This window comes from Coregonus clupeaformis, chromosome 25, assembly GCF_020615455.1.
Source record: "Coregonus clupeaformis isolate EN_2021a chromosome 25, ASM2061545v1, whole genome shotgun sequence".
NCBI lineage: Eukaryota > Metazoa > Chordata > Actinopteri > Salmoniformes > Salmonidae > Coregonus > Coregonus clupeaformis.
Genome location: NC_059216.1, coordinates 11,409,913 through 11,430,950, shown reverse-complemented (window position 1 = coordinate 11,430,950; position 21,038 = coordinate 11,409,913). Strand labels below are relative to the sequence as shown.

Sequence of the window (21,038 nt, the reverse complement as noted above, 5' to 3'; positions counted from 1 at the left end):
ATGATTTCACTCAGAGAAGTGAAAAACATTTCTGAGCTGAAAAAGCATAGAGGTGCAGTGTAGAAGGCAAATGTCAGAACATTGCGGTAACAAATCATTTTTTCCAATGCAGAGAAAATGTTGAAAAAGAGGCCCCATGACTGACAGTGTGGACACAATAAGACAACTAAGATCAGGAACAGCTTGCATTGTGAACTGTGGGGGGAAGTGGTGGTGGTTTCAAAAACATTTTGTTATGTTGTGCACATGGCTTTGGGCAGTTCCTGGTCTACCCTCTGACTTTTGTGAAATTAGTGGAAAAGAGGAAACATTAAAAAACATCCGACAAGACACAAATGGCCTTCAAAAGAGACTGAGGTTGAACACCAGCATTTCAAGAACATATAGCTACGCATTTTTCTTGAGAGGCAATACCTTACTTAACTTTCTGTTTGCAGTATATGTGGATCAGGATATTGATAGAAATTCAACACAACAATACATGCCAATACTAGACGTACATAAAGAGTGGGATGTTACCCAACTGAAATTAGGTCAGTCGACAGTGAATCAGGGTCATTGTTGCTGTAAGGGTGAATATGTGGAGCCGTGGACAAATCTGTTCAAGTGAGTGCTGTTGGGCCACTGTAGCCATGCAGCAGCTTGTCTAAGAGTAGAGCCTGCATTCCTGAGAGATTGATAATTACTGATGAACTCCTCTTTCCAAATCTCCTTCACCCCCCCTTGGGGTGCCAGTTTCTAGACCTCATATAAGTAAGTGTTGCCGTGGGCCTAGGCCTGGACCTCTGTATCTATGGAGACAAAGACCCTGGTCTGAGGGAACAAAACCAGTGGAGGCAGTAGTGACTGCTGGGATAAACACAGCTGTGGCTTAAAATACATCCTCTCCTGCCACTGGCATCTCTGAAGTCTCTGACGTCTCTGTTCTCTCCAGTCAAAACAAGCCCTCTGTGCGCCAACCACTGTAACACACACTCACGGACTGCCATACACTGAGCACTGGGTAGGCTGAGAGGACTGGGAAATCATATAGTATGGACTAGATGGTTTAGGGTTAGCAGACATGCAGACAGAGCAGAGCAGACTAATCCAGCAGTGGACAGATGCAAAATGTTCTCTATGTAAACTGTTTTGACATTTCAGAGGGCCTAAATATGCTACTAAAAGAAGGCCTGTCCCATTTGCCTACTACTACTGAAACACAGTCCGCCGGCCTATACCTGTGCACCGTCAAGGAAAGTTGGCCTGAGAACATGAACACACGCTCACACACACACATTAGAGTGGCCAACATTTTGACTGATTGGATTTCCCATTAGTGCTGATCAAAGGTTCAATGATGACAGATGAGCAAGTAAGCCAATCCCACTGATTAAACCTATTGTCTACCACATCTACACAAAGGAGGCTCCCCACTACACTACAGACCTGAGTCACTGCTGATTCCACCACACTCACTCACTCATGGGACTGTCGCCCATTCCAGACTGCGTTAGAATGTCTACAGCCCATCATAATACTGTGATGTTCTCTGTCCACACTGCTGTAAACTAAGTTCTACTGACTAGCCCTCCTCCACACTGGTCACCCTCCTCCACACTGGTCAGTGTTCTCCCAAACACTGACCACTGTCTAGACCGAGTTATCCATTCTCTCTTAAGACCCTCTTGATCTGTCGTGCCCTCATCCCTCTCTTACTAGGGCCTCAAGTTTTTCTAGGTCAAGTCCCATGCTGGAGGAAAAGTCAGCGCCCTAGTTGTGCAGAGGAATCTCCTCCTGAACCTGTGGTTACATAAGGCACCTGTTATCTCCATGGGTACAAGCCCTGGCCTGGCAGGCGGCAGGGTGAGAAGGAAGAAACACCAGTGCAGGACACACCCTTCCTAAACAAAAGTATATTGTCTCCACTCCAGTTCAGACTGTTCAGTAGAGGTCATGGTGAAGTCATCAGGGGCAGAGGTTAGAGGGGGGTGGTGTGAAATGATCAGGACCATTTTGTCAAAAGAAACTATAGGCCAATGTTCATTAGCACACTTCTCAGGTTCTAGTTGTCCACAATCAAATTAATGAGAGAACAAGCAACTGACATATCATTATGTGACAACGTCTAGCATGACTGACAAATCTGGCCAATTTGTCTCCTGAAGGACTCTTTATCCATAGAAAGATGTCAATAAATTGGAGTCCTGTTTCATTTCCCAATTGATCTGCAGTCAAAACAACTTTGTTTGCAGCTTCCAGTTCAAAGTCCATGGACAGGCAATGTACAGTATGTCTACAAACAGAGGGAGTCCCCTCTTGAGAACTGAGACTGTCAGGTTATCTCCAGTCAGGTTAATAAATAATCTTCACTCAAGATAAAGGAAATAGGAAATACATGTATCAGACTGCCATGTGGCCATTGACTGGGAGAGATAGCACCAACCTACGTCACCAGTGCCATAACATTGTGTCAGTGTCCATGAGTCCTGCTCAGATAATTAATAGAAAACTAATGTCATTCATTATAAAGATCTCCTTAGTAAAACATGTTTAGGATTATATATTTTTACCTGTTTGTTTGACAGTTCCAATGCAATTCAACATTGTGTCTCCAGGCTATCCACCACCATGACCCGGCTCCCTGCATGCCAGGTTGGCTGTATCTGTACTGTACCACCAATTGCCAATCATTTAGCCTACCTCAAATTAAGCCAACCTCACACAGTTCTAAAAGCTTGATCTTGATTTGTTGTTGAATTGAATTCTACATTGGGCAGAAATAAGCATTTGAATCAGGAAAGTTTCCTCTCATGACCTATACAAGCCAGAAAGTTGAATACAATTATATTTTAATGTACTTTACCGGTTGGTCCTTTTGGAGGTAGGAATGTGAGACAATATATCCACAGGAAAGTATAATTACATAAACTTTTCAAAGTGCTGGTAGTGCATTCAGATTTCTATCAACTGAACACAGGAGGTTGGTGGCACCTTTAATTGGGGAGGACAGGCTTGTGGTAATGGCTGGAGCGGAACATGGTTTCCATGTGTTTGATGCCATTCCATTTACTCTGTTCCGGTCGTTATTGTGAGCTGTTCTCCCCTCAGCAGCCTCCACTGCAACTGAAGCATGCCCACAATATAAAAATACATGCAGGAGCCTCATGTATACTTGCTGAGGTCGTGCACGTGTTTACATGGTTCAGCACATGCTTCAGGTGATAGAAATCTGAACGCAATACCAGCACTTTAAAAGTTGATGTAATTATACTTTCCTGTTGACATCGCCGATTGTCTCATATTCCTACCACCAAAAGGGCCAACCGGTAAAGTACGTTAAAATATAATTGTATTCATCATTCTGGCTTGTAGAGGTCGTGAGAAGAAACATTCCTGATTCAAAACGTTCATTTCTGACCGATGTAGAATTCAGTGCAATTCAACGTTGGTTTTAATAATAATAATAATAATAATATGCCATTTAGCAGACGCTTTTATCCAAAGCGACTTACAGTCATGCGTGCATACATTTTTGTGTATGGGTGGTCCCGGGGATCGAACCCACTACCTTGGCGTTACAAGCGCCGTGCTCTACCAGCTGAGCTACAGAGATCTTTTCCAGGCAAGATCTTGATACATAATTGAGATCTTATTTTGTTCATTCTTTAGTAATAAAGTTAAACTTTAGGATGAAAGTTATGAAAGTTATGACACGTATCATTATTGCCGCGTTCATATCCTAGTCGAAACTAGGAAACTCGACTTGCTGATTCGTTGAACGCAGCACGCGTATAACTAGGCTACAACCATGTAGGAAATGTCCGAGTTTCCTAGTTCCAACTAGCATTTGAACGCGGCATATGTCAGAGTTCTTCAAGAAAACTTATGACATGCGAGTTCACATTCCCCTTATATCACAGAACTGCCAAATTCAGCAGTGCTACACTACACATAACACGCTTTGACTATAAAGTATTAAAAACTTGCAACAAAGAAATGGCCTGTTAGACGACGGCAAAAATAATTAATTAGGAATATGTTTACCTTTAGATGAAATACTTTTAAGTCCCGATTTGATAGGTCAAATTCTGCCTCATCTGCTCTACATTTGTAGCGTTTCCACTGCGTTCCTCTGCAAAGTTTTTCACAGTCCGAACTGAAACACCAGGTAAAGCATTTCCGCTAAATGTGCCACAGGAGGAAACTACAGTGGTATCTTCTGCTGACTGAAACACTCCAATAATTGTTTTCTAAACTGGCTCTATCGGTTTTGCGCACGAACGCTCGAATGGTTTCCCCCAAATGACACAATATTTGCGTCTGTGCTGTTTTACCTGTGGCTGCAGCGCGCGCACAGGTGAGAAAATGATAGGGATTATCTATGATGATGATGGCCACCTGGTGGCGGGCAAAATATCCTTCATACCTGAACATTACTAATTATTATTGGCCGCTTCTTCTTCTTCTACTTTGATATCATGGCGTTCCGCAAACAAACGTTTATGGTGCATGCCGCCACCTGCTGTGCTGAAGTGTGCGAGCAATCATCGTCTGCCTAATTCTGTACTACTAAAAAAATTAAAATATATAAATAAATCTTATAAATCCCTACTTATAATTACAAAAACTCGCAAGCCCCCCAACCCATTAAACTTTATCTATATCATGCTGAAACAATCCACCCTCGAAACCATGCCAGGACCAGCAGAAACACCAGCCCAGACATTAGGTCCACTTCGTACAGGAGCAGCCATGAAAGCTCCATCATTATGCACTGTAGGTCCATCAATCTGTCTTACAACCTCTGCATATGATACATAATGACTGATTCTATATCTCTGAGCCTCTCTAGCCTCTCTCTGCACCTGGTATCCACCAAATGGTGCACTATGTCCCCCCCCCCCCACAATTATAAAACTTAACCTTCACATTGCTCCCACATTCACAGTAATCATGTTCCCCTCCACACTTGGCACATATTTTATTTCCTTTACACTGAACAGCTACATGTCTCATTCTTTGGCATTTAAAACACAGCAATGGGGATGGGACAAATTATCTGACATTGAAACTAACAAATCTTATCTGTACTTTTCCAGGCAAAACCTTCTCAAACCTCAGCAGCACTGATAAGCTTTCACTTCTTTGACCCTCTTTCCTACTGATCACCCTTTTTGCCTCAATAACTCTGCCTCCCTTCACATTTTCTTTAATATCATCTATGGACATAGATATTGGGACCCCAGTGATGACTCCCCTCAACCAAGCATAAGCACCAGGGACATGGCTTTTAATCTTCTTCCCATTAAGCTTTTCCATTTGCAGAATCTTCCCTTGCTGAGCATGGCTACCATAAAATATGAACAATCTACCATTTCCAATTAACCAGGCTAATTTGACTTTGCCTATCTCTTTCTCTACAACAGGGTTTCCCAAACTCGATCCTGGGGCCCCCCATGGGTGCACGTTTTGTTTTTTGCCCTAGCACTGCACAGCTGATTCAGATAATCAAAGCTTGATGATGAGTTGGTTATTTGAATCAGCTGTGTAGTGCTAGGGCAAAACAACTAAACGTGCAGCCGGGGGGGGGCTTCCTACCTTTTGCTTCCTACCCTCTTTATGTTTTCTTTACTAGACACGCCACTGCTTTCAGTATCATGATCTCTCTTCTTCCGGTCTTTCCACTACAGACCATTCGGGTCCTAGACCCTCATCCTCCAGCTCCATATCATCAGAACTGACACTCATATTGTTCGCATTCCAGCACAGCTGTTGCTTCTCCAACCGTTTCTCCATTCCGTCCGCACTACTTGCCGTCATTTTGGCTGTCAGACTTCCAAACTTCTCACGCACCAACAACTCATTCACCAAGTCGTAGGTCTCACTGCAAAAACTGCCGCCAAACCAAAGATTATGGATATACTGACAAGATACATGTCTCTCCGCCCTAACAATGGGAGTCGTTGTCCACAAAGCGGCATGGCGGGCTATCTAGCTCCCGCCTATCCTTCGATTATTTCCCACTGTCCGTGCTTTCCGGGATCCTTGGGATGTCCCTACTTCTTCTTCTTCTTCTTCTTCTTCTTCTTCTTCTTCTTCTTCTTCTTCTTCTGTGAGGTTTAACGACGGTTAGCATCCAATATATGTTGCGTTACCGCCACCAACTAGACTGGGTATATAGTATATTCATTATACATTGTGATACTAAATGGGAAAAGGAAAAACGACCCTGCCAACTAACCCTACACTCATTAAAAACCCACCACCCTATTCCACTATTTAACCCTATCTGATCCTACCCCAGGCCAATGGCCTGGGAGGACAGGACACCACCCCTCACACCCTGTAACTCTTCTGAAGTCAAATCTCGTACACCCAAGTACTTCTCTGCCGCTGCCACCACAACATCTATTGGCCTCTCCCTCTGTTCTAGCACAGATCTACTACTCTCAAGTATCCTCTCAGGATCCCTCACCCTTGACCCATCCTCCTCTACTTTCTTCACTGCCTCAGCATATGACACCTTCTGTACTACTCTGATCCTGGCCACCTCAACCTGCCTCTCTGGCACCGGACACTTCCGATCCCCAGCAACATGGGCACCCCTACAGTTGACACACACAACTTTTTCCACGACACTACACACTCCTCTGTCCCATGCCCTCTTGCACTGCTGCAACATGACCATAAACATGACACCTGAAACACTGCAGTGGGTTCGACACAAAAGCTCTAACAGGATAACTGTTATATCCTAACATGACTTTGTCGGGTAAAGACTCTGACTCAAAACTCAAAAGTTCTGACTCCTCTGTTTCACCACTAGGTCTGCTTCGCACCAAACAGCGAGCGTCACACACCGGGAATCTTCAACTTTAATTGCTCCACCTCCACACTTAACGCTACCCCAGAAATCAGTCCTTTCACTTTCACCATTTTCCTAAGAGCAAAGCAAACAGATCTTGACCGAAGGGATGTCCCTACCCCATTGAAGTTGAAATGTAAAATGGTTAAGATTAGGGTTAGCTAAGGGTAGGGGTTAAGGTTAGGGTGATAATGCAAAGATGACATTATCACTTGTTGGTGTAGATAAGACTTTTAAATTGGCACGATATACTTCTGACAATAAAATGAATAAAGTGTAACTAATTATTTTGACAGCTATCAGATTGATTACAATTACATTTCTCAGAAGATTGCATTATTTATCCTGGATGCCATACTAGCAAATTGTTTAGAGATAATTAAGTTATCATATCACTAACACCACATTAGTATATTCGTACAATGACCAGATAATTCAGAACCAATACAGCAGGACATCCTTTTGTCCCATTGGTGCCTGATTCTTTAAGACTGCTCTGCATGGAGGCCACCATGAGATCAAGACTCGATCTTAGTTTATCATAAATGACAGGCCATAAAAAAACTAAATATAATCTAGCTCTGCACAGGCTGGCCCAGATATGTGTCAGCAATGGCATCAATAACGTCTAGGCCTCTCACTGACACAGTGAGTGACCTCAGTTTACCATGTGGGGAATGAGAAAGTCTACCTCTGGGGAAGGGTAGTGTTTCTCCACTCCTTTGCAGCTTATTTATAAACACAAACAGAATATATGTTTATCTGGAGACAGGCAGCACCACAGAGAAGGTGGTCTAAAGAGGAAACTGTTTGTCTGTGTTGCTATCTACACTTCTCTGGATCGTTGTCTAGAAAGTGAGTTGAAATGCTAATAGTTTCAGATAATTCTAAAAACAGAACATTTTATTATTATATCCTTGTTCTGAGTTTGGTGGTCTGTGTCTTGACTGGAAAATGTCTGAATGCCCTTCTTTTGTAATTTTTTTAACGGTGGAAGTTTAAGGTGAGTGACACTTTACGACCCTTGTTCAGAATAGTTTTTATCTCAAATGTACTTACTAAATCAGTGGTTTTCAAACCTCTCATTGGTGACCCCCAGACATTTCAACATTTAGTTGTAGCCCTGAACTAGCTCACCTGATTAACATATTGAAGGGCTTGATGATTAGTTGACAAGTTGAATCAGGTGTGCTGTGGAATAGTTCAAATACATAGAATGGCTGTGGGTCCCCGAGAAGAGGTTTGAAAACACTTGAACTAAATGGAAATTCTTTCAAAATACATATGGGTAAAATTGTGACATGCAGCTGCCTGTAGACTTCATGTATATTACAATGTCTGAGAATGTCACTGTCATATCAAGAACAAATAGAGGTAAGAATAGACAGATGGCACAATCAGGAACATAAAGTGAAAAGGGAGGATTCGATATATCTAGATGGAGGCTCCGAATCAAAACATGAACAAAAAAATCTCTAACATTGACTGGGTCCTCTTGCTCTTCAGTCTATTTTTGTGCAATCTTATAAATGTCCTGCGATTTCACTGAGTTTTGTGGATCCCAAAATTAGGTGGCTTATCACAGTCCCGTGTAGCTCAGTTTGTAGAGCATGGCGCTTGCAACACCAGGGTTGTGGGTTCGATTCCCACGGGGGACCAGTATGAAAAATGTATGCACTCACTAAACTGTAAATCGCTCTGGATAAGAGCGTCTGCTAAATGACTAAACTGTAAACGTTATCCATAGACTGTATCCATTGATGACATTAGCCCAATGTTTCCTATGACGCATTTGAAGATCAGGAAGTGTCGTTTTAGCGTGTTGCCATCTTGTTTCATGGGCAATTTGCTTCCTTGCTGTTCAGAATCCGTCGGACGTCCCTAACCCATTGAAGTTGACATTTAAAATGGTAAGGGTTTATGGTAGGGACGTCCCAAGGTTTCCAGATAGCACTATCTGTTTGAGCTACTCTAGGAAGTGACGTTGCAGGCTAGCTCGGTGCTGCCACATATCATTTAGTATCTCAAATTGAAGACCGACTGGGGTACTGCAGGCAGAAAATTATCCTTAACTTCTGTGTGCGATTTTAAAATAATCAGTTCTAGGACATACATCGGCTGAAATAGAAGCAAGTATTGGTACCCTGATTGTGTTCGGAAAAAAATGGTAAACCCACAAATATTGACCACGAAAGATCGCCATACTCCCATTGACTATAATGGGGGATCCTTCTTTCTGAAAACATTGCTTGCAGTACCCGTCGGCCTTGAACTTTACATCCTCAATCAAATCAAAGTGTATTGGTGGCCTACACAGATTTGCAGATGTTATCGCAGGTGCAGCGAAATGCTTGTTTCTAGCTCCAACAGTGTACCTAACCATAAAATAAAATAAAATACACACATAACCCAGAAATATCAGAAGGAGCAATGTCAGAGACCGGAATGAATATATACAGTTGAAGTCGGAAGTTTACATATACCTTAACCAAATACGTTAAACTCAGTTTTTCACAATTCCTGACATTTAATCCTAGTACAAATTCCCTGTTTTAGGTCAGTTAGGATCACCACTTTATTTTAAGAATGTGAAATGTCAGAATAATAGTAGAGAGAATGATTTATTTCAGCTTTTATTTATTTCCTCACGTTCCCAGTGGGTCAGAAGTTTACATACACTCAATTAGTATTTGGTAGCATTGCCTTTAAATTGTTTAACTTGGGTAAAACGTTTCGTGTAGCCTTCCACAAGCTTCTCACAATAAGTTGGGTGAATTTTGGCCCATTCCTCCTGACAGAGCTGGTGTAACGGAGTCAGTTTTGTAGGCCTCCTTGCTCGCACACGCTTTTTCAGTTCTGCCCACACATTTTCTATACGATTGAGGTCAGGGATTTGTGATGGCCATTCCAATACCTTGACTTTGTTGTCCTTAAGCCATTTTGCCACAACTTTGGAAGTATGCTTGGCGTCATTGTCCATTTGGAAGACCCATTTGCGACCAAGCTTTAACTTCCTGACTGATGTCTTGAGATGTTGCTTCAATATATCCACATAATTTTCCTTCCTCATGATGCCATCTATTTGGTGAAGTGTACCAGTCCCTCCTGCAGCAAAGCACCCCCATAGCATGATGCTGCCACCCCGTGTTTCATGGTTGGGATGGTGTTCTTCGGCTTGCAAGCGTCACCCTTTTTCCTCCAAACATAACGATGGTCATTATGGCCAAACAGTTCTATCTTTGTTTCATCAGACCATAGGACATTTCTCCAAAAAGTACAATCTTTGTCCCCATGTGCAGTTGCAAACCGTAGTCTGGCTTTTTTATGGTGGTTTTGGAGTAGTGGCTTCTTCCTTGCTGAGCGGCTTTTCAGGTTATGTCGATATAGGACTCATTTTACTGTGGATATAGATACTTCTGTACCTGTTTCCTCCAGCATCTTCACAAGGTCCTTTGCCGTTGTTCTGGGATTGATTTGCACTTTTCGCACCAAAGTACCTACATCTCTAGGAGACAGAACACGTCTCCTTCCTGGGCGGTATGACGGCTGCGTGGTCCCATGGTGTTTATACTTGCATACTATTGTTTGTACAGATGAACGTGGTACCTTCAGGCGTTTGGAAATTGCTCCCAAGGATGAACCAGACTTGTGGAGGTCTACAAATATTTTTCTGAGGTCTTGGCTGACTGTGATTTTCCCATGATGTCAAGCAAAGAGGCACTGAGTTTGAAGGTAGGCCTTGAAATACATCCACAGGTACACCTCCAATTGACTCAAACGATGTCAATTAGCCTATCAGAAGCTTCTAAAGCCATGACATCATTACCTGGAATTTTCCAAGCTGTTTAAAGGCACAGTCAACTTAGTGTATGTAAACTTCTGACCCACTGGAATTGTGATACAGTGAATTATAAGTGAAATAATCTGTCTGTAAACAATTGTTGGAAAAATTACTTGTGTCATGCACAAAGTAGATGTCCTAACCGACTTGCCAAAACTATATAGTTTGTTAACAAGAAATTTGTGGAGTGGTTGAAAAACAAGTTTTAATGACTCCAACCTAAGAATATGTAAACTTCCGACTTCAACTGTATATATATATATACAGTGCCTTCAGAAAGTATTCATAACCCTTGACCCTTCCACATTTTGTTGTGTTAAAGCCTGAATTCAAAATGTGTTAGATACATTTTATTTTCTCACATCTACACACAATACCCCCTATTGACTAATTGAAAACATGTTTTTATACATGTTTGCTAATTTATTGAAAATGAAATTCAGAAATATCTAATTGACATAAGTATTCACACCCCTGAGTCAATACATGTTAGAATCACCTTTGGCAGCGATTACAGCTGTGAGTGTTTCTGGGTAAGTCTCTAAGAGCTTTGCACAGCTGGATTGTACAATATTTGCACATTATTCTTTTTTAAATTCTTCAAGCTCTGTCAATTTGGTTGTTGATAATTGCTAGACAGACATTTTCAAGTCTATTTAAGTCAACACTGTAACTAGGCCACTCAAGAACATTCAATGTCATCTTGGTTAGCAACTACAGTGTATATTTGACCTTGTGTTTTAGTTTATTGTCCTGCTAAAAGGTGAATTTGTCTCCCAGTCTAAAAACATAATTCCACTTTGACATTATGGGGTATTGTGTGTAGGCCAGTGACCCAAAAATCTCAAAATGTGGAAAAAAATCAAGGGTTGTGAATACATTCTGAAGCCACTGTGCATTCGGAAAGTATTCAGACCCCTTGACTTTTTCCACATTTTGTTACGTTACAGCCTTATTCTAAAATGGATTAAATAAAACATTTTCCTCATCAATCTACACACAATACCCCATAATGACTAAGCGAAAACAGGTTTTTAGAAATTTGTACAAATTTATAAAATAAAATAAACTGAAATACCTTATTTACATAAGTATTCAGACCCTTTGCTATGAGACTCGAAATTGAACTCAGGTGCACCCTGTTTCCATTGATCATCCATGAGATGTTTCTACAACCTGATTGGAGTCCACCTGTGGTAAATTCAATTGATTGGACATGATTTGGAAAGTCACACACCTGTCTATATAAGGTCCCACAGTTGACAGTGCATGTCAGAGCAAAAACCAAGCCATGAGGTCGAAGGAATTGTCCGTAGTGCTCAGAGACAGGATTGTGTCGAGATGTGGGGAAGGGTACCATCAACTTTCTGCAGCGTTGAAGGTCCCCAAGAACACAGTGGCCTCCTCCATTCTTAAATGGAAGAAGTTTGGAACCACCAAGACTCTTCCTAGAGCTGGCCGCCCGGCCAAACTGAGCAATCGGGGGAGAAGGGCCTTGGTCAGGGAGCTGACCAAGAACCCAATGGTCACTCTGACAGAGCTCCAGAGTTCCTCTGTGGAGATGGGAGAACTTTCCAGAAGGACAACCATCTCTGCAGCACTCCACCAATCAGGCCTTTATAGAGTGGCCAGACGGAAGCCACTCCTCAGTAAAAGACACATGACAGCCCGCTTGGAGTTTGCCAAAAGGCACCTAAAGGACACTCGGACCATGTGAAACAAGATTCTCTGGTCTGATGAAACCAAGATTGAACTCTTTGCCCTGAATGCCAAACATCACATCTGGAGGAAACCTGGCACCATCCCTACAGTGAAGCATGGTGGTGGCAACATCATGCTGTGGGGAGGTTTTTCAGCGGCAGGGACTGGGAGACTAGTCAGGATCGAGGGAAAGATGAACGGAGCAAAGTACAGAAAGATCCTTGATGAAAACCTGCTCCAGAGCACTAAGGACTTCCGACTGGGGCAAAGGTTCACCTTCCAGCAGGACAACGACCCTAAGCACACAGCCAAGACAACGCAGGAGTGGCTTCGGGACAAGTCTCTGAATGTCCTTGAGTGGCTCTGGAGAGACCTGAAAATAGCTGTGCAGCGACCTGACAGAACTTGAGAGGATCTGCAGAGAAGAATGGGAGAAACTCCCCAAAACAGGTGTGCCAAGCTTGTACCGTCATACCCAAGGAGACTCGAGGCTGTAATTGCTGTCGAAGATGCTTCAACAAAGTACTGAGTAAAGGGTCTGAATACTTATGTAAATTTGATATTTCATATATATATCATTTTTTATAAATTAGCACACAGTCTAGAAACCTGTTTTTGCTTTGTCATTATGGGGTATTGTGTGTAGATTGATGTGGGGGGGGACCATTTAATCAATTTTAGAGTTAGGCTGTAACGTAACAAAATTTGGAAAACGTCTGAATACTTTCCGAATGCACTGTATATTTGTGTATAGACAGTATAGTGGTAGTTATATAGGATGAGCCATGATTATAATACAGTATATACATATAAAGTGGGTGAAACAGTATGTAAACATTATTAAAGTGACCAGTGTTCAATGACTTAATACAGTGCATTCGGAAAGTGTTCAGACCCCTTGACTTTTTCCACATTTTGTTATGTTACAGCCTTAATCTAAAATTGATCTAATTGTTTTTTTTCCTCATCCTGAATACTTTCCGAATGCACTGTAGGTCAGCAGTCTCTAAGGTGCAGGGTAGACTACCGGGTGGTAGCCGGCTAAAATAATGACTAAGGTACTGGGTGGAGGCCGGCTAGTGGTGACTGTTTAACAGTCTGATGGCCTGGAGATAGAAGCTGTTTCTCAGTTTCTCGCTCCCAGCTTTGATGCAACAGGTGAGCAGGCCATGGCTCAGGTGGTCGAGGTCCTTGAGAGAGGGCAATCGTTGGGAGCAGTCGTTCCCCCCTGGACTTTCCCACCCTTTCTTCTCCTTCTACTTCAACTTTTCAGACAGGTGATGGAGACGCCAATGGCTGTTGAGGATCTACAGAGAGGGAGGGAAGTTGAGTCTAGAGAGGACTTGCACTTTGAAGAGGACTATATGGAGGAGGCACATTCTGTGGAGAGCAGCCTAATGGCAGCACTAACCCACCATGAGAGAAGCATGTACAGTGCCGGATTTGCGGTTCAAGCACACATCACTGAGGTGGTACGCCCTGTGGAGAGGTGTGTGGAACATACCTTTGTCCAGGTGCAGGGGAACATGGACAGTGTGGGGCTGCTCTTTGAGGAGTGCATCAAGGAGGTGGGCCGTCTAGAAAGTCAAAGGGATGAATTGGTACGGGAGCTGTTGCAGCTGGAGCAGCCCATGCTGCATGCTACTGTGGCTCTGAGGGGACAGTTGTTAGAGGCACATAGAGTTCTCACTAGTGTCCAGCTGGAGTTTATTAATCTGCAGATAGAGGTGGGACAGGTGAAGAGTAAGCTGTTTGTCACAGCCAGGGACTGTATCCAGAGCCAGCTAGCGCTGGCTGCACAGCAGTATGAGGTGGCCCAGTCTGCAGTCACACAGGTAAGGTGGAGTGGAAACCCCACAGCATAGCATATAAGCTTTTGTGAGAATGCAGTTAATGTACCATTAATATACTGAGTGAGGGGGTAACAGTATGAGGGGTGTTGACATTTTCCTGTGATTTGTGCTCTTTTTTAGTGTGTGTTCTTTGTCATCCCTTTGTTGTGATGTTTCAGTGTTGACATGTTATTATATTGTTGATGGGTGCTACCACAGATTTGTTATTGCTGTGTTAATGGCTGTCTGTCATCCAGAGTTAATCACACATTATTGTGTTAGTATGAAGGCCAACTTTGCTGTCATTGCTTTTTCTGCCCCTAGGAGGAGCTCCAGGCCCATGTCCAGAGTCTCACCGAGGAGGTAGCCCAGCTTCAGGAGACCCAGCACAACCAGCTGAACACCCTAAAGGACCGGGCCAGACAACCATCCCGCCCTCGGGCTATGAGCGATGTCACTCACTGCCGACGAGCATCCCTGGACCTGCAGCGGCGCCTCAGTGGCAGCATGAGGAATCTAGAAGGCTGGTACGAGCCGCGCCTACTAGCCCTGCTCCGGAGGAGGCAGGCTGGGGAGGAGACCCTGAGGAGGAGCAGGGATGTGGGCCAGGACCTGAAGGCCAGACTGGGGCCCCTGAAGGAGCAGACCCAGAGGCAGGAGCTGCAGAGAGCTTGTCTAGAGGAGAGGATTGCTCTGATGGAGAGGGAGAGGGTGGAGAGAGTGGCACAGTATAAGGTACAGGGGGGAATAGGAACATGAGCTGTTTTGTAGCCCGTAAAGGTGGGGTGTAATTGTTCTCATTTCTTCTCATCAGGAGACTGTGGACTCTCTTGAGGAGACCATGAGGAAGCTGAAGCTGGAGCTTTGCATTCAGAAAAAGGCAAACAGACAATTGGAAGAATTGAAGAAGGGACTTTTGAGAGAGCTGAACTATGACAGGTAGGGTGTGGTATGCTACTTATCTGGCCATTTTGACCCTAAGGAATCTGACAGTTTTCATTGAATACATTAAATGAATATTTAAAGTCTGGACTACTTACAATTGTCATTAAACACTGAACAAAAATATATATACGCAATCATTCTGATTGGCTGGGCCTATGCCCTCCCTATGCCCACACGTCTGCCCAGTCATGTGAAATCCATAGATTTCAGCCTGATGAATTTATTTAAATTGACTGATTTCCTAATATGAACTGGAACTCAGTAAAATCTTTGAAATTGTTGCATTTATATTTTTGTTCAGTATAGACGAACATGTACAATAAATATTTCAGGGAGTCTCAACATGCTGTTTGTTTTTTTACAGGGGCTGTATTGAAGTGAATGAAACTGCTTGAAGGGAGTCCTAATTTTTCCATACTTGTCAATGGAAGTAGGACAGTTGACAAAATATTCAGAACCCTTCAGACCAAACATGTTGTACTGTGCTTGTGATGGTGCATTTAGCCAATAATGTCAGTTATTGGTGCACTTAATCTGCTCTTAGTGCATCAACAATGGCGTTATGATAGTTGGCCTTAACTATGAGATCAGCCTGTCTTAACTGTAAATGAAAGGTCTACGGTAAATACATTTTTATTATGAATACACTTACAAAACATGGGAATCCGATGCAGATGTGGCATACAAAGAAAAGACACATAGGGATGATATACATACAAAGCTCGAAAGCGGATATCTACAATTCAGATGTCATGGGAATAAAATGAAAATCTATGTACAATTTCTTATGAAACTGGAAATGTGTTTTAATGACTCATGTTTCCAAGAACATAACCAACACAAGGAGCATAATTTAAGATGAAAGAAACAAATCCCCCAAAATGCTATAACAATTGGGTGCCTACTCAACTGTAGTCAAACATATCAAACAGTAGGATCCTTTCTTATATAAATATGCAAAACCTTGATGCCATGACAGTGAAAGAAGCACTTAATTTGTTTCCCCAAAAACAACTCACTGTTGTGCAATTTTTTTTTTAAGACATTTGAATGTTGTAGTGTCCAGTTAAACAATTTATGTGTTTTGAGGATGTGATCAAGGGAGGGGTGTTATGTGATTGACAGATGTCACTCATGCCTGGACCTCAGTGTCTGCTGCTCCCTCTGGGTCCTCATCATTGTAGATGTTCTCAGCCTGGAGGATGGAAAGACATTCTTAGTACTCCTGCTTAGAATCACAATTATGTATACATATTACAGTACAATAGTAATACTAGTAGCAGTAATAATAATAATAATGTGCTAGTGCTTCTGCCAAGCTTTCAAAACATATGCCTCATGAAATGAATAAATGTAACTATTCTCTATAGCCTCCCACTGTATGACAGAGCCCCATCTGTCCTGGGGTCTTACCATCTGCCAAACTTGCATGATGTTGTCCTCAGACACAGAGCAGATGACCCAGGGCTCATTGGGGTTCCACGAGAAGTCTGAAATCTTAGCCGTGTGACCGCCGTGAATGAACAGCAGTTCAGGTGGACCATCCTCAGCATCCTCTGGTGACTGCTCCTCTCCGATTTTACTGAGGTCCCACACGTTGAGTCGTCTGTCTGTGCCACTGGAGGCCAGGATGGTTTCATTATGAGGAGACCATTGGACCTAAAGGGAGGAAAGGAGGAGAGATGGGTTTGACGCGACATTTACGTCATTTAGCAGTCGTATCTTATGCATACATTTTCATACTGGCCCCCCGTGGGAAACGAACCCACAACCCTGGCGTTGCAAGCGCCATGCTCTACAAACTGAGCTACACGGGGCCCAGTAACCTAGTAATATATACACCATCTGGTTCAAAACACACAGCTTTTGCAAAACAAACTTCAAAGGGAATAATTGACAGCTTATTGACTTAACATACCTGGAAGATCTCATCTTTGTGAGACTCAAACGAATGCAGCTTCAGTTTCAGGTTCCTCAGGTCCCAAAGAGCCACAGTCTGAAATGGGAGAACCAATCAGTTACAATCACCACCACAACAACCAGTTAAATCAACACTACTGCTTCACTAACTACATTATGAAGAATTGAGAGCAGTAAGAGATCCAGACCACCTTGTCTGCTGAGCCCGAGGCCAGGATGAACTCGCTGTAGGGGTTGAAGGACAGACAGTTGACCTCGGCAGTGTGGGCGTCCACAGCATGGCTAGGCTTGGACGTGTTGTTGGATCGCGTGTCCCAACTGCACAGTAAACAATGTTATTGTTCAATAAGCAACACCAAACATTGCGGATGCTATAACTCATTTTGGTCATACGAGCTTAGCAACTTGTTTTTCTATTGAAATCCATTGTCCACTGGGGGAGTTGCTCATCTCAGGGAGCCTTACATCATGAGTTTCTGGTCATCAGCTACAGATCCAAAGAGCGACTCATGCAGTAGATGCCAGGAGACGTCCTCCACTACGGCTGTGTGTCCAGTGAAGATGGTCTTAGCGTCTACAACCTTCCCCTCCTTAGGAACGGCACTGATGTCCCACATACAGATAGTCTGCAGACAGACGGGAAACAAGGGAAGGTGAGAGGAAAGACAGGGAAGAAGACTGTTCAAGCACATGCTTTGGGTCAAGTGAAAAGTCACTCACATGGTCATCAGAAGCGCTGAGGAGGCAGCCACTCAGGTTGGGGTTCCAGGAGAGACCATAGCCCTCTTTCTGGTGTCCCCTCAAACGCAGATCTGGTGTGCACTCTCCAGATGGATCTGTAATACAGAGGTAATGACATGTTATTTCAAAGGAAATGAGAAAGCAGGACTGACTTCCTGGCCAACCTCTAAATACCCACCTGGTTTGGAGGGATGTTTGGTGTAGTCAAAGACAAGCACATCGCTGGTTGGGGTTTTGGTGGCGATAATGCAGGGGTTCTGGGGCATGTGGCGGGCTCTGTTCACCTCTCCCTCATGGTTGATCTTGATTTCAATCTCTATCTTACCGCTGACTGAGCCAAAGCCTCCAAACTCTGAAGGGAGAGAGGCAGAGAAATGAGCTACAGAGAAAATGACCAATGTATATCACCACAGGTACAATATTTTGAATGAACCAAAGCCTGAAAACATGCAGAAAGGTTGTAATTGTAGCAAAAACATTGTCCCTCACCACCTTTCTCACTGTCGTAGTGAGAGGCATCAAACTGAGCATCATCATTAGGCAGTTGCACGCTGGCGATGACCAGGTGATTCTGTTCATCTGAGGTGTGTGTGCCAAGAACCAGCCTGTGAACGCTGAAATCCTTCCCTTCAGGTCTAAAAGGATAGAAAGAAATGTGTTACAAGACAAATAGGTCCATTTAAATAACACCTTTCTTGTCATATGTAATAGGGGGCATTAGCTAGAAACGCAATGTGGTCCACACAAGGATATCTTTGCAACAACACATATGGAGACCGAAAACAATCTTCCTGAAGAAACCTTCCCACTCCCAGTAATCTTGCAAAGGCAGCGTACAAAGGCTGATCTGTGATCGGCACAAGTATCTGGTATTCTTGGGAATTATAGCTATATATTCAGGGATGCCTGATTTTTCTTTTTATGGGGTGTAAAAAATAAAATGGGTATAATAGTGTAATAACAAAAAAAAGACATGTAATGACATTCGGCATTTGTCATTAGGAACACTTGTAGCCTGAATTGATTGATGCGTCCACTGTGATCCGCGAGTGTCACGGTCCCGGCCAGTCATCTCTGCCTTGGCAAAATGTTAGTGCTCAGATTAGATGTTGAACCACACCGCATTTTGGAGCGAATACCACCCGTTTTTAAGTCCATTCGTTAATTGTTTCCATGCGGTTGACAGGCAGTAATGACACATTATGGTGTAATAATAGCCTACAGTTTTCTTGCCATCTTTGTTTTAATTGTGATAGGCTCATGTTTTACCCCCACCATTTATTTTACCGGTACTCCGAACCGGCTTACTTTCACCCCTAATTCAGATATTTTTCTGCTTATAATTTCCGACATTTGGTAGGCTATTTGTTTGTCAACTTGTTTATAATGAGATATATTCAGCTTCTCTTCTGTAATTACTTGTTGAACTAAAATACTAAATAAAGAGGAATATCATTAATTGATAGAATGAATGCATCAACAATAATCTAGTAGTTGACATCGGTAAAGTTTTTTCATTTCTACTTGCAGAGCTAGGATGTGTAGAGACCAGGGAGAAAATGCAATAACCTAAAACAGCAGAAGGAAATTTTGCAGGGAAAATCTAATTGACATCAGTTTAAAGGTTAAGGAAATAAAAAGCTGTGAAAACAATCCAACATGAGTCTGATAAGATTTCAGTTTGTCTTGGATGCATATTTCATGTGGTTGAAATAGCCTACGGTCAGCTTTTATGTCACTGACAAAGACAGCACCTTTGCACGGTCCCTAACCGCACATTCCATTCTCTAAAGAGTCTGCAATAAATCATATTTCTCCACTCCTGTTCCCAAGACAAAATTCACATTGGGTGTATAATTTTACTGCAATAATTAAATACTTAATTCTGCAGGAATTAATATTATATTAGGCTACATGTGGTAGTTATAGGCCTACAGTCAGTGTCCAGACTTCAGTTACTATTCCATTAAACCCATCTGAACATCCAAAGGTACGCAAACCAGGGGGTGGGGGCGCACCCCTACTCCCGCCGTTCCTGTAGCTATGTATTCCTATATAGAGGTACCCCGACAGTGAACCCCACCTGGTGACATCAGGCAGCCACTGTGCAGTGAGGCTGGGCCACTCCAGGGCGTGGGTCATCACCAGGTCATAGAGGAAGGGCGTGTTCTTCTTCCAAATCTTGTACTCCTCATTTATCACCCTCTCCTCCACAGCATCATCAAACGCAGCTGTAAAATAGTATGAAAGTCACGTGAGACAGGCTTGAACGTAAAATATATTAGAAGCAACCCATTGTAAGGAAATATAGGTGTGAGTGAGAAGGGGAACCCTATTAACATTGAGTAAGTGTTCTGTAAACTTAACTAGGTAGCTACGTTCGTTAACACTGACAGGGTTTCCCTGTTGTTGTTAGCAAACGCTGGTTAGTATTGACCAACCGAGCTAGCTCATTACTCCCCCAAACAGGTTGTCTCTGTTGACATAAAACAAAGCTAAATTTAGTAGCTAACCTTTAGAATACATTCTGCTTACTAGCTAACGTTAGCGGGCTACTACTAACTTGCTCAATTGTATAAAATAATGAATGAATTATCTTCACGATACGCCGGGAGACCCCGTCCTTCCTGGCCTACCTTAGCTAGCTAGTTTTCCCAAGTGGTCTGGGCGCTATTCTTGTTGAGGTAAATTGTGACTTAACTTTTGAACGAAATTACCTTCTTTATCAGCCATGGCGTTGATAATATTACGAAAGTATGTTTTCAGAAACAGGGCTTTGTTGAGAGCAAACACAACGCAGCCAGACTACTTTGGCGGGAACTCCGTAGAGCTCAAATAGCTAATCAGCGTCAACTAAGCCGGAAAACGTCGTATTTGCGTAAAAAAAAAAAACTGGATTAAGAAGCTTTTGTCAAATTCCCGTAAAAAGTAGATTTTTTGCATATTAGCTAACCTTAACCCTAACCCTTTTCATAACCTTAACATAATTATCCTAACCTGCTACGGAAAGGAAAATCTGACAAAAGCTGGATCCCTTCTAGCCTTGACCGATTCATACAGAATGTGCTATCTGGTATCCTTGGGACGTCCACACCCTAACATTTTTTTTTTTTTTTACCTTTATTTAACCAGGTAAGCCAGTTGAGAACAAGTTCTCATTTACAACTGCGACCTGGCCAAGATAAAGCAAAGCAGTGCGATAAAAACAACA

General features: G+C 42.8%; 3 protein-coding genes across 9 annotated transcripts in view; 1 reads left to right on the top strand and 2 right to left on the bottom strand.

Moving 5' to 3' along the window:
- LOC121539211 (uncharacterized protein KIAA1522 homolog) overlaps positions 1–4,317 on the bottom strand; it is a 60,060-nt gene extending 55,743 nt beyond the window's left edge. Inside the window, exon 1 of one of the 4 annotated variants that reach the window (XM_041847531.2) lies at positions 4,027–4,317. The gene's annotated coding sequence lies outside the window, so the exon portion shown is untranslated. Of the gene's footprint in view, positions 1–2,845; positions 3,015–4,026 lie in introns of those variants that run through there. The other 3 variants (XM_041847534.2, XM_041847535.2, XM_041847533.2) reach the window with 3 other exon arrangements.
- Positions 4,318–7,609: 3,292 nt separating this feature from the next.
- LOC121539213 (syncoilin) lies at positions 7,610–15,959 on the top strand. Of its 2 annotated transcripts, XM_041847541.2 has the most exons (5): positions 7,610–7,850; positions 13,663–14,224; positions 14,546–14,956; positions 15,036–15,160; positions 15,531–15,959. In XM_041847541.2, exons 1-5 carry the CDS (start codon positions 7,810–7,812, stop codon positions 15,559–15,561), a joined length of 1,170 nt encoding a protein of 389 aa, XP_041703475.1. In that variant the 5' UTR covers positions 7,610–7,809; the 3' UTR covers positions 15,562–15,959. The 2 variants fall into 2 exon arrangements, with proteins under 2 accessions (XP_041703475.1, XP_041703474.1); XM_041847540.2 differs by lacking the exon at positions 7,610–7,850 and having other exon boundaries at positions 13,494–14,224.
- Positions 15,784–20,689, bottom strand: LOC121539212 (histone-binding protein RBBP4). 3 transcript variants are annotated; one of them, XM_041847538.2, is made up of 10 exons: positions 20,545–20,689; positions 19,911–20,058; positions 18,320–18,462; positions 18,006–18,179; positions 17,807–17,922; positions 17,552–17,712; positions 17,278–17,404; positions 17,085–17,162; positions 16,580–16,825; positions 15,784–16,361 (listed from the first exon to the last, which is right to left on the bottom strand). In XM_041847538.2, exons 1-10 carry the CDS (start codon positions 20,558–20,560, stop codon positions 16,299–16,301), a joined length of 1,272 nt encoding a protein of 423 aa, XP_041703472.1. In that variant the 5' UTR covers positions 20,561–20,689; the 3' UTR covers positions 15,784–16,298. The 3 variants fall into 3 exon arrangements, with proteins under 3 accessions (XP_041703472.1, XP_041703471.1, XP_041703473.1); XM_041847537.2 differs by having other exon boundaries at positions 18,317–18,462; positions 20,545–20,688; XM_041847539.2 differs by lacking the exon at positions 20,545–20,689 and adding an exon at positions 20,464–20,479 and having other exon boundaries at positions 18,317–18,462.
- Between the last annotated feature and the right edge of the window lie 349 nt (positions 20,690–21,038).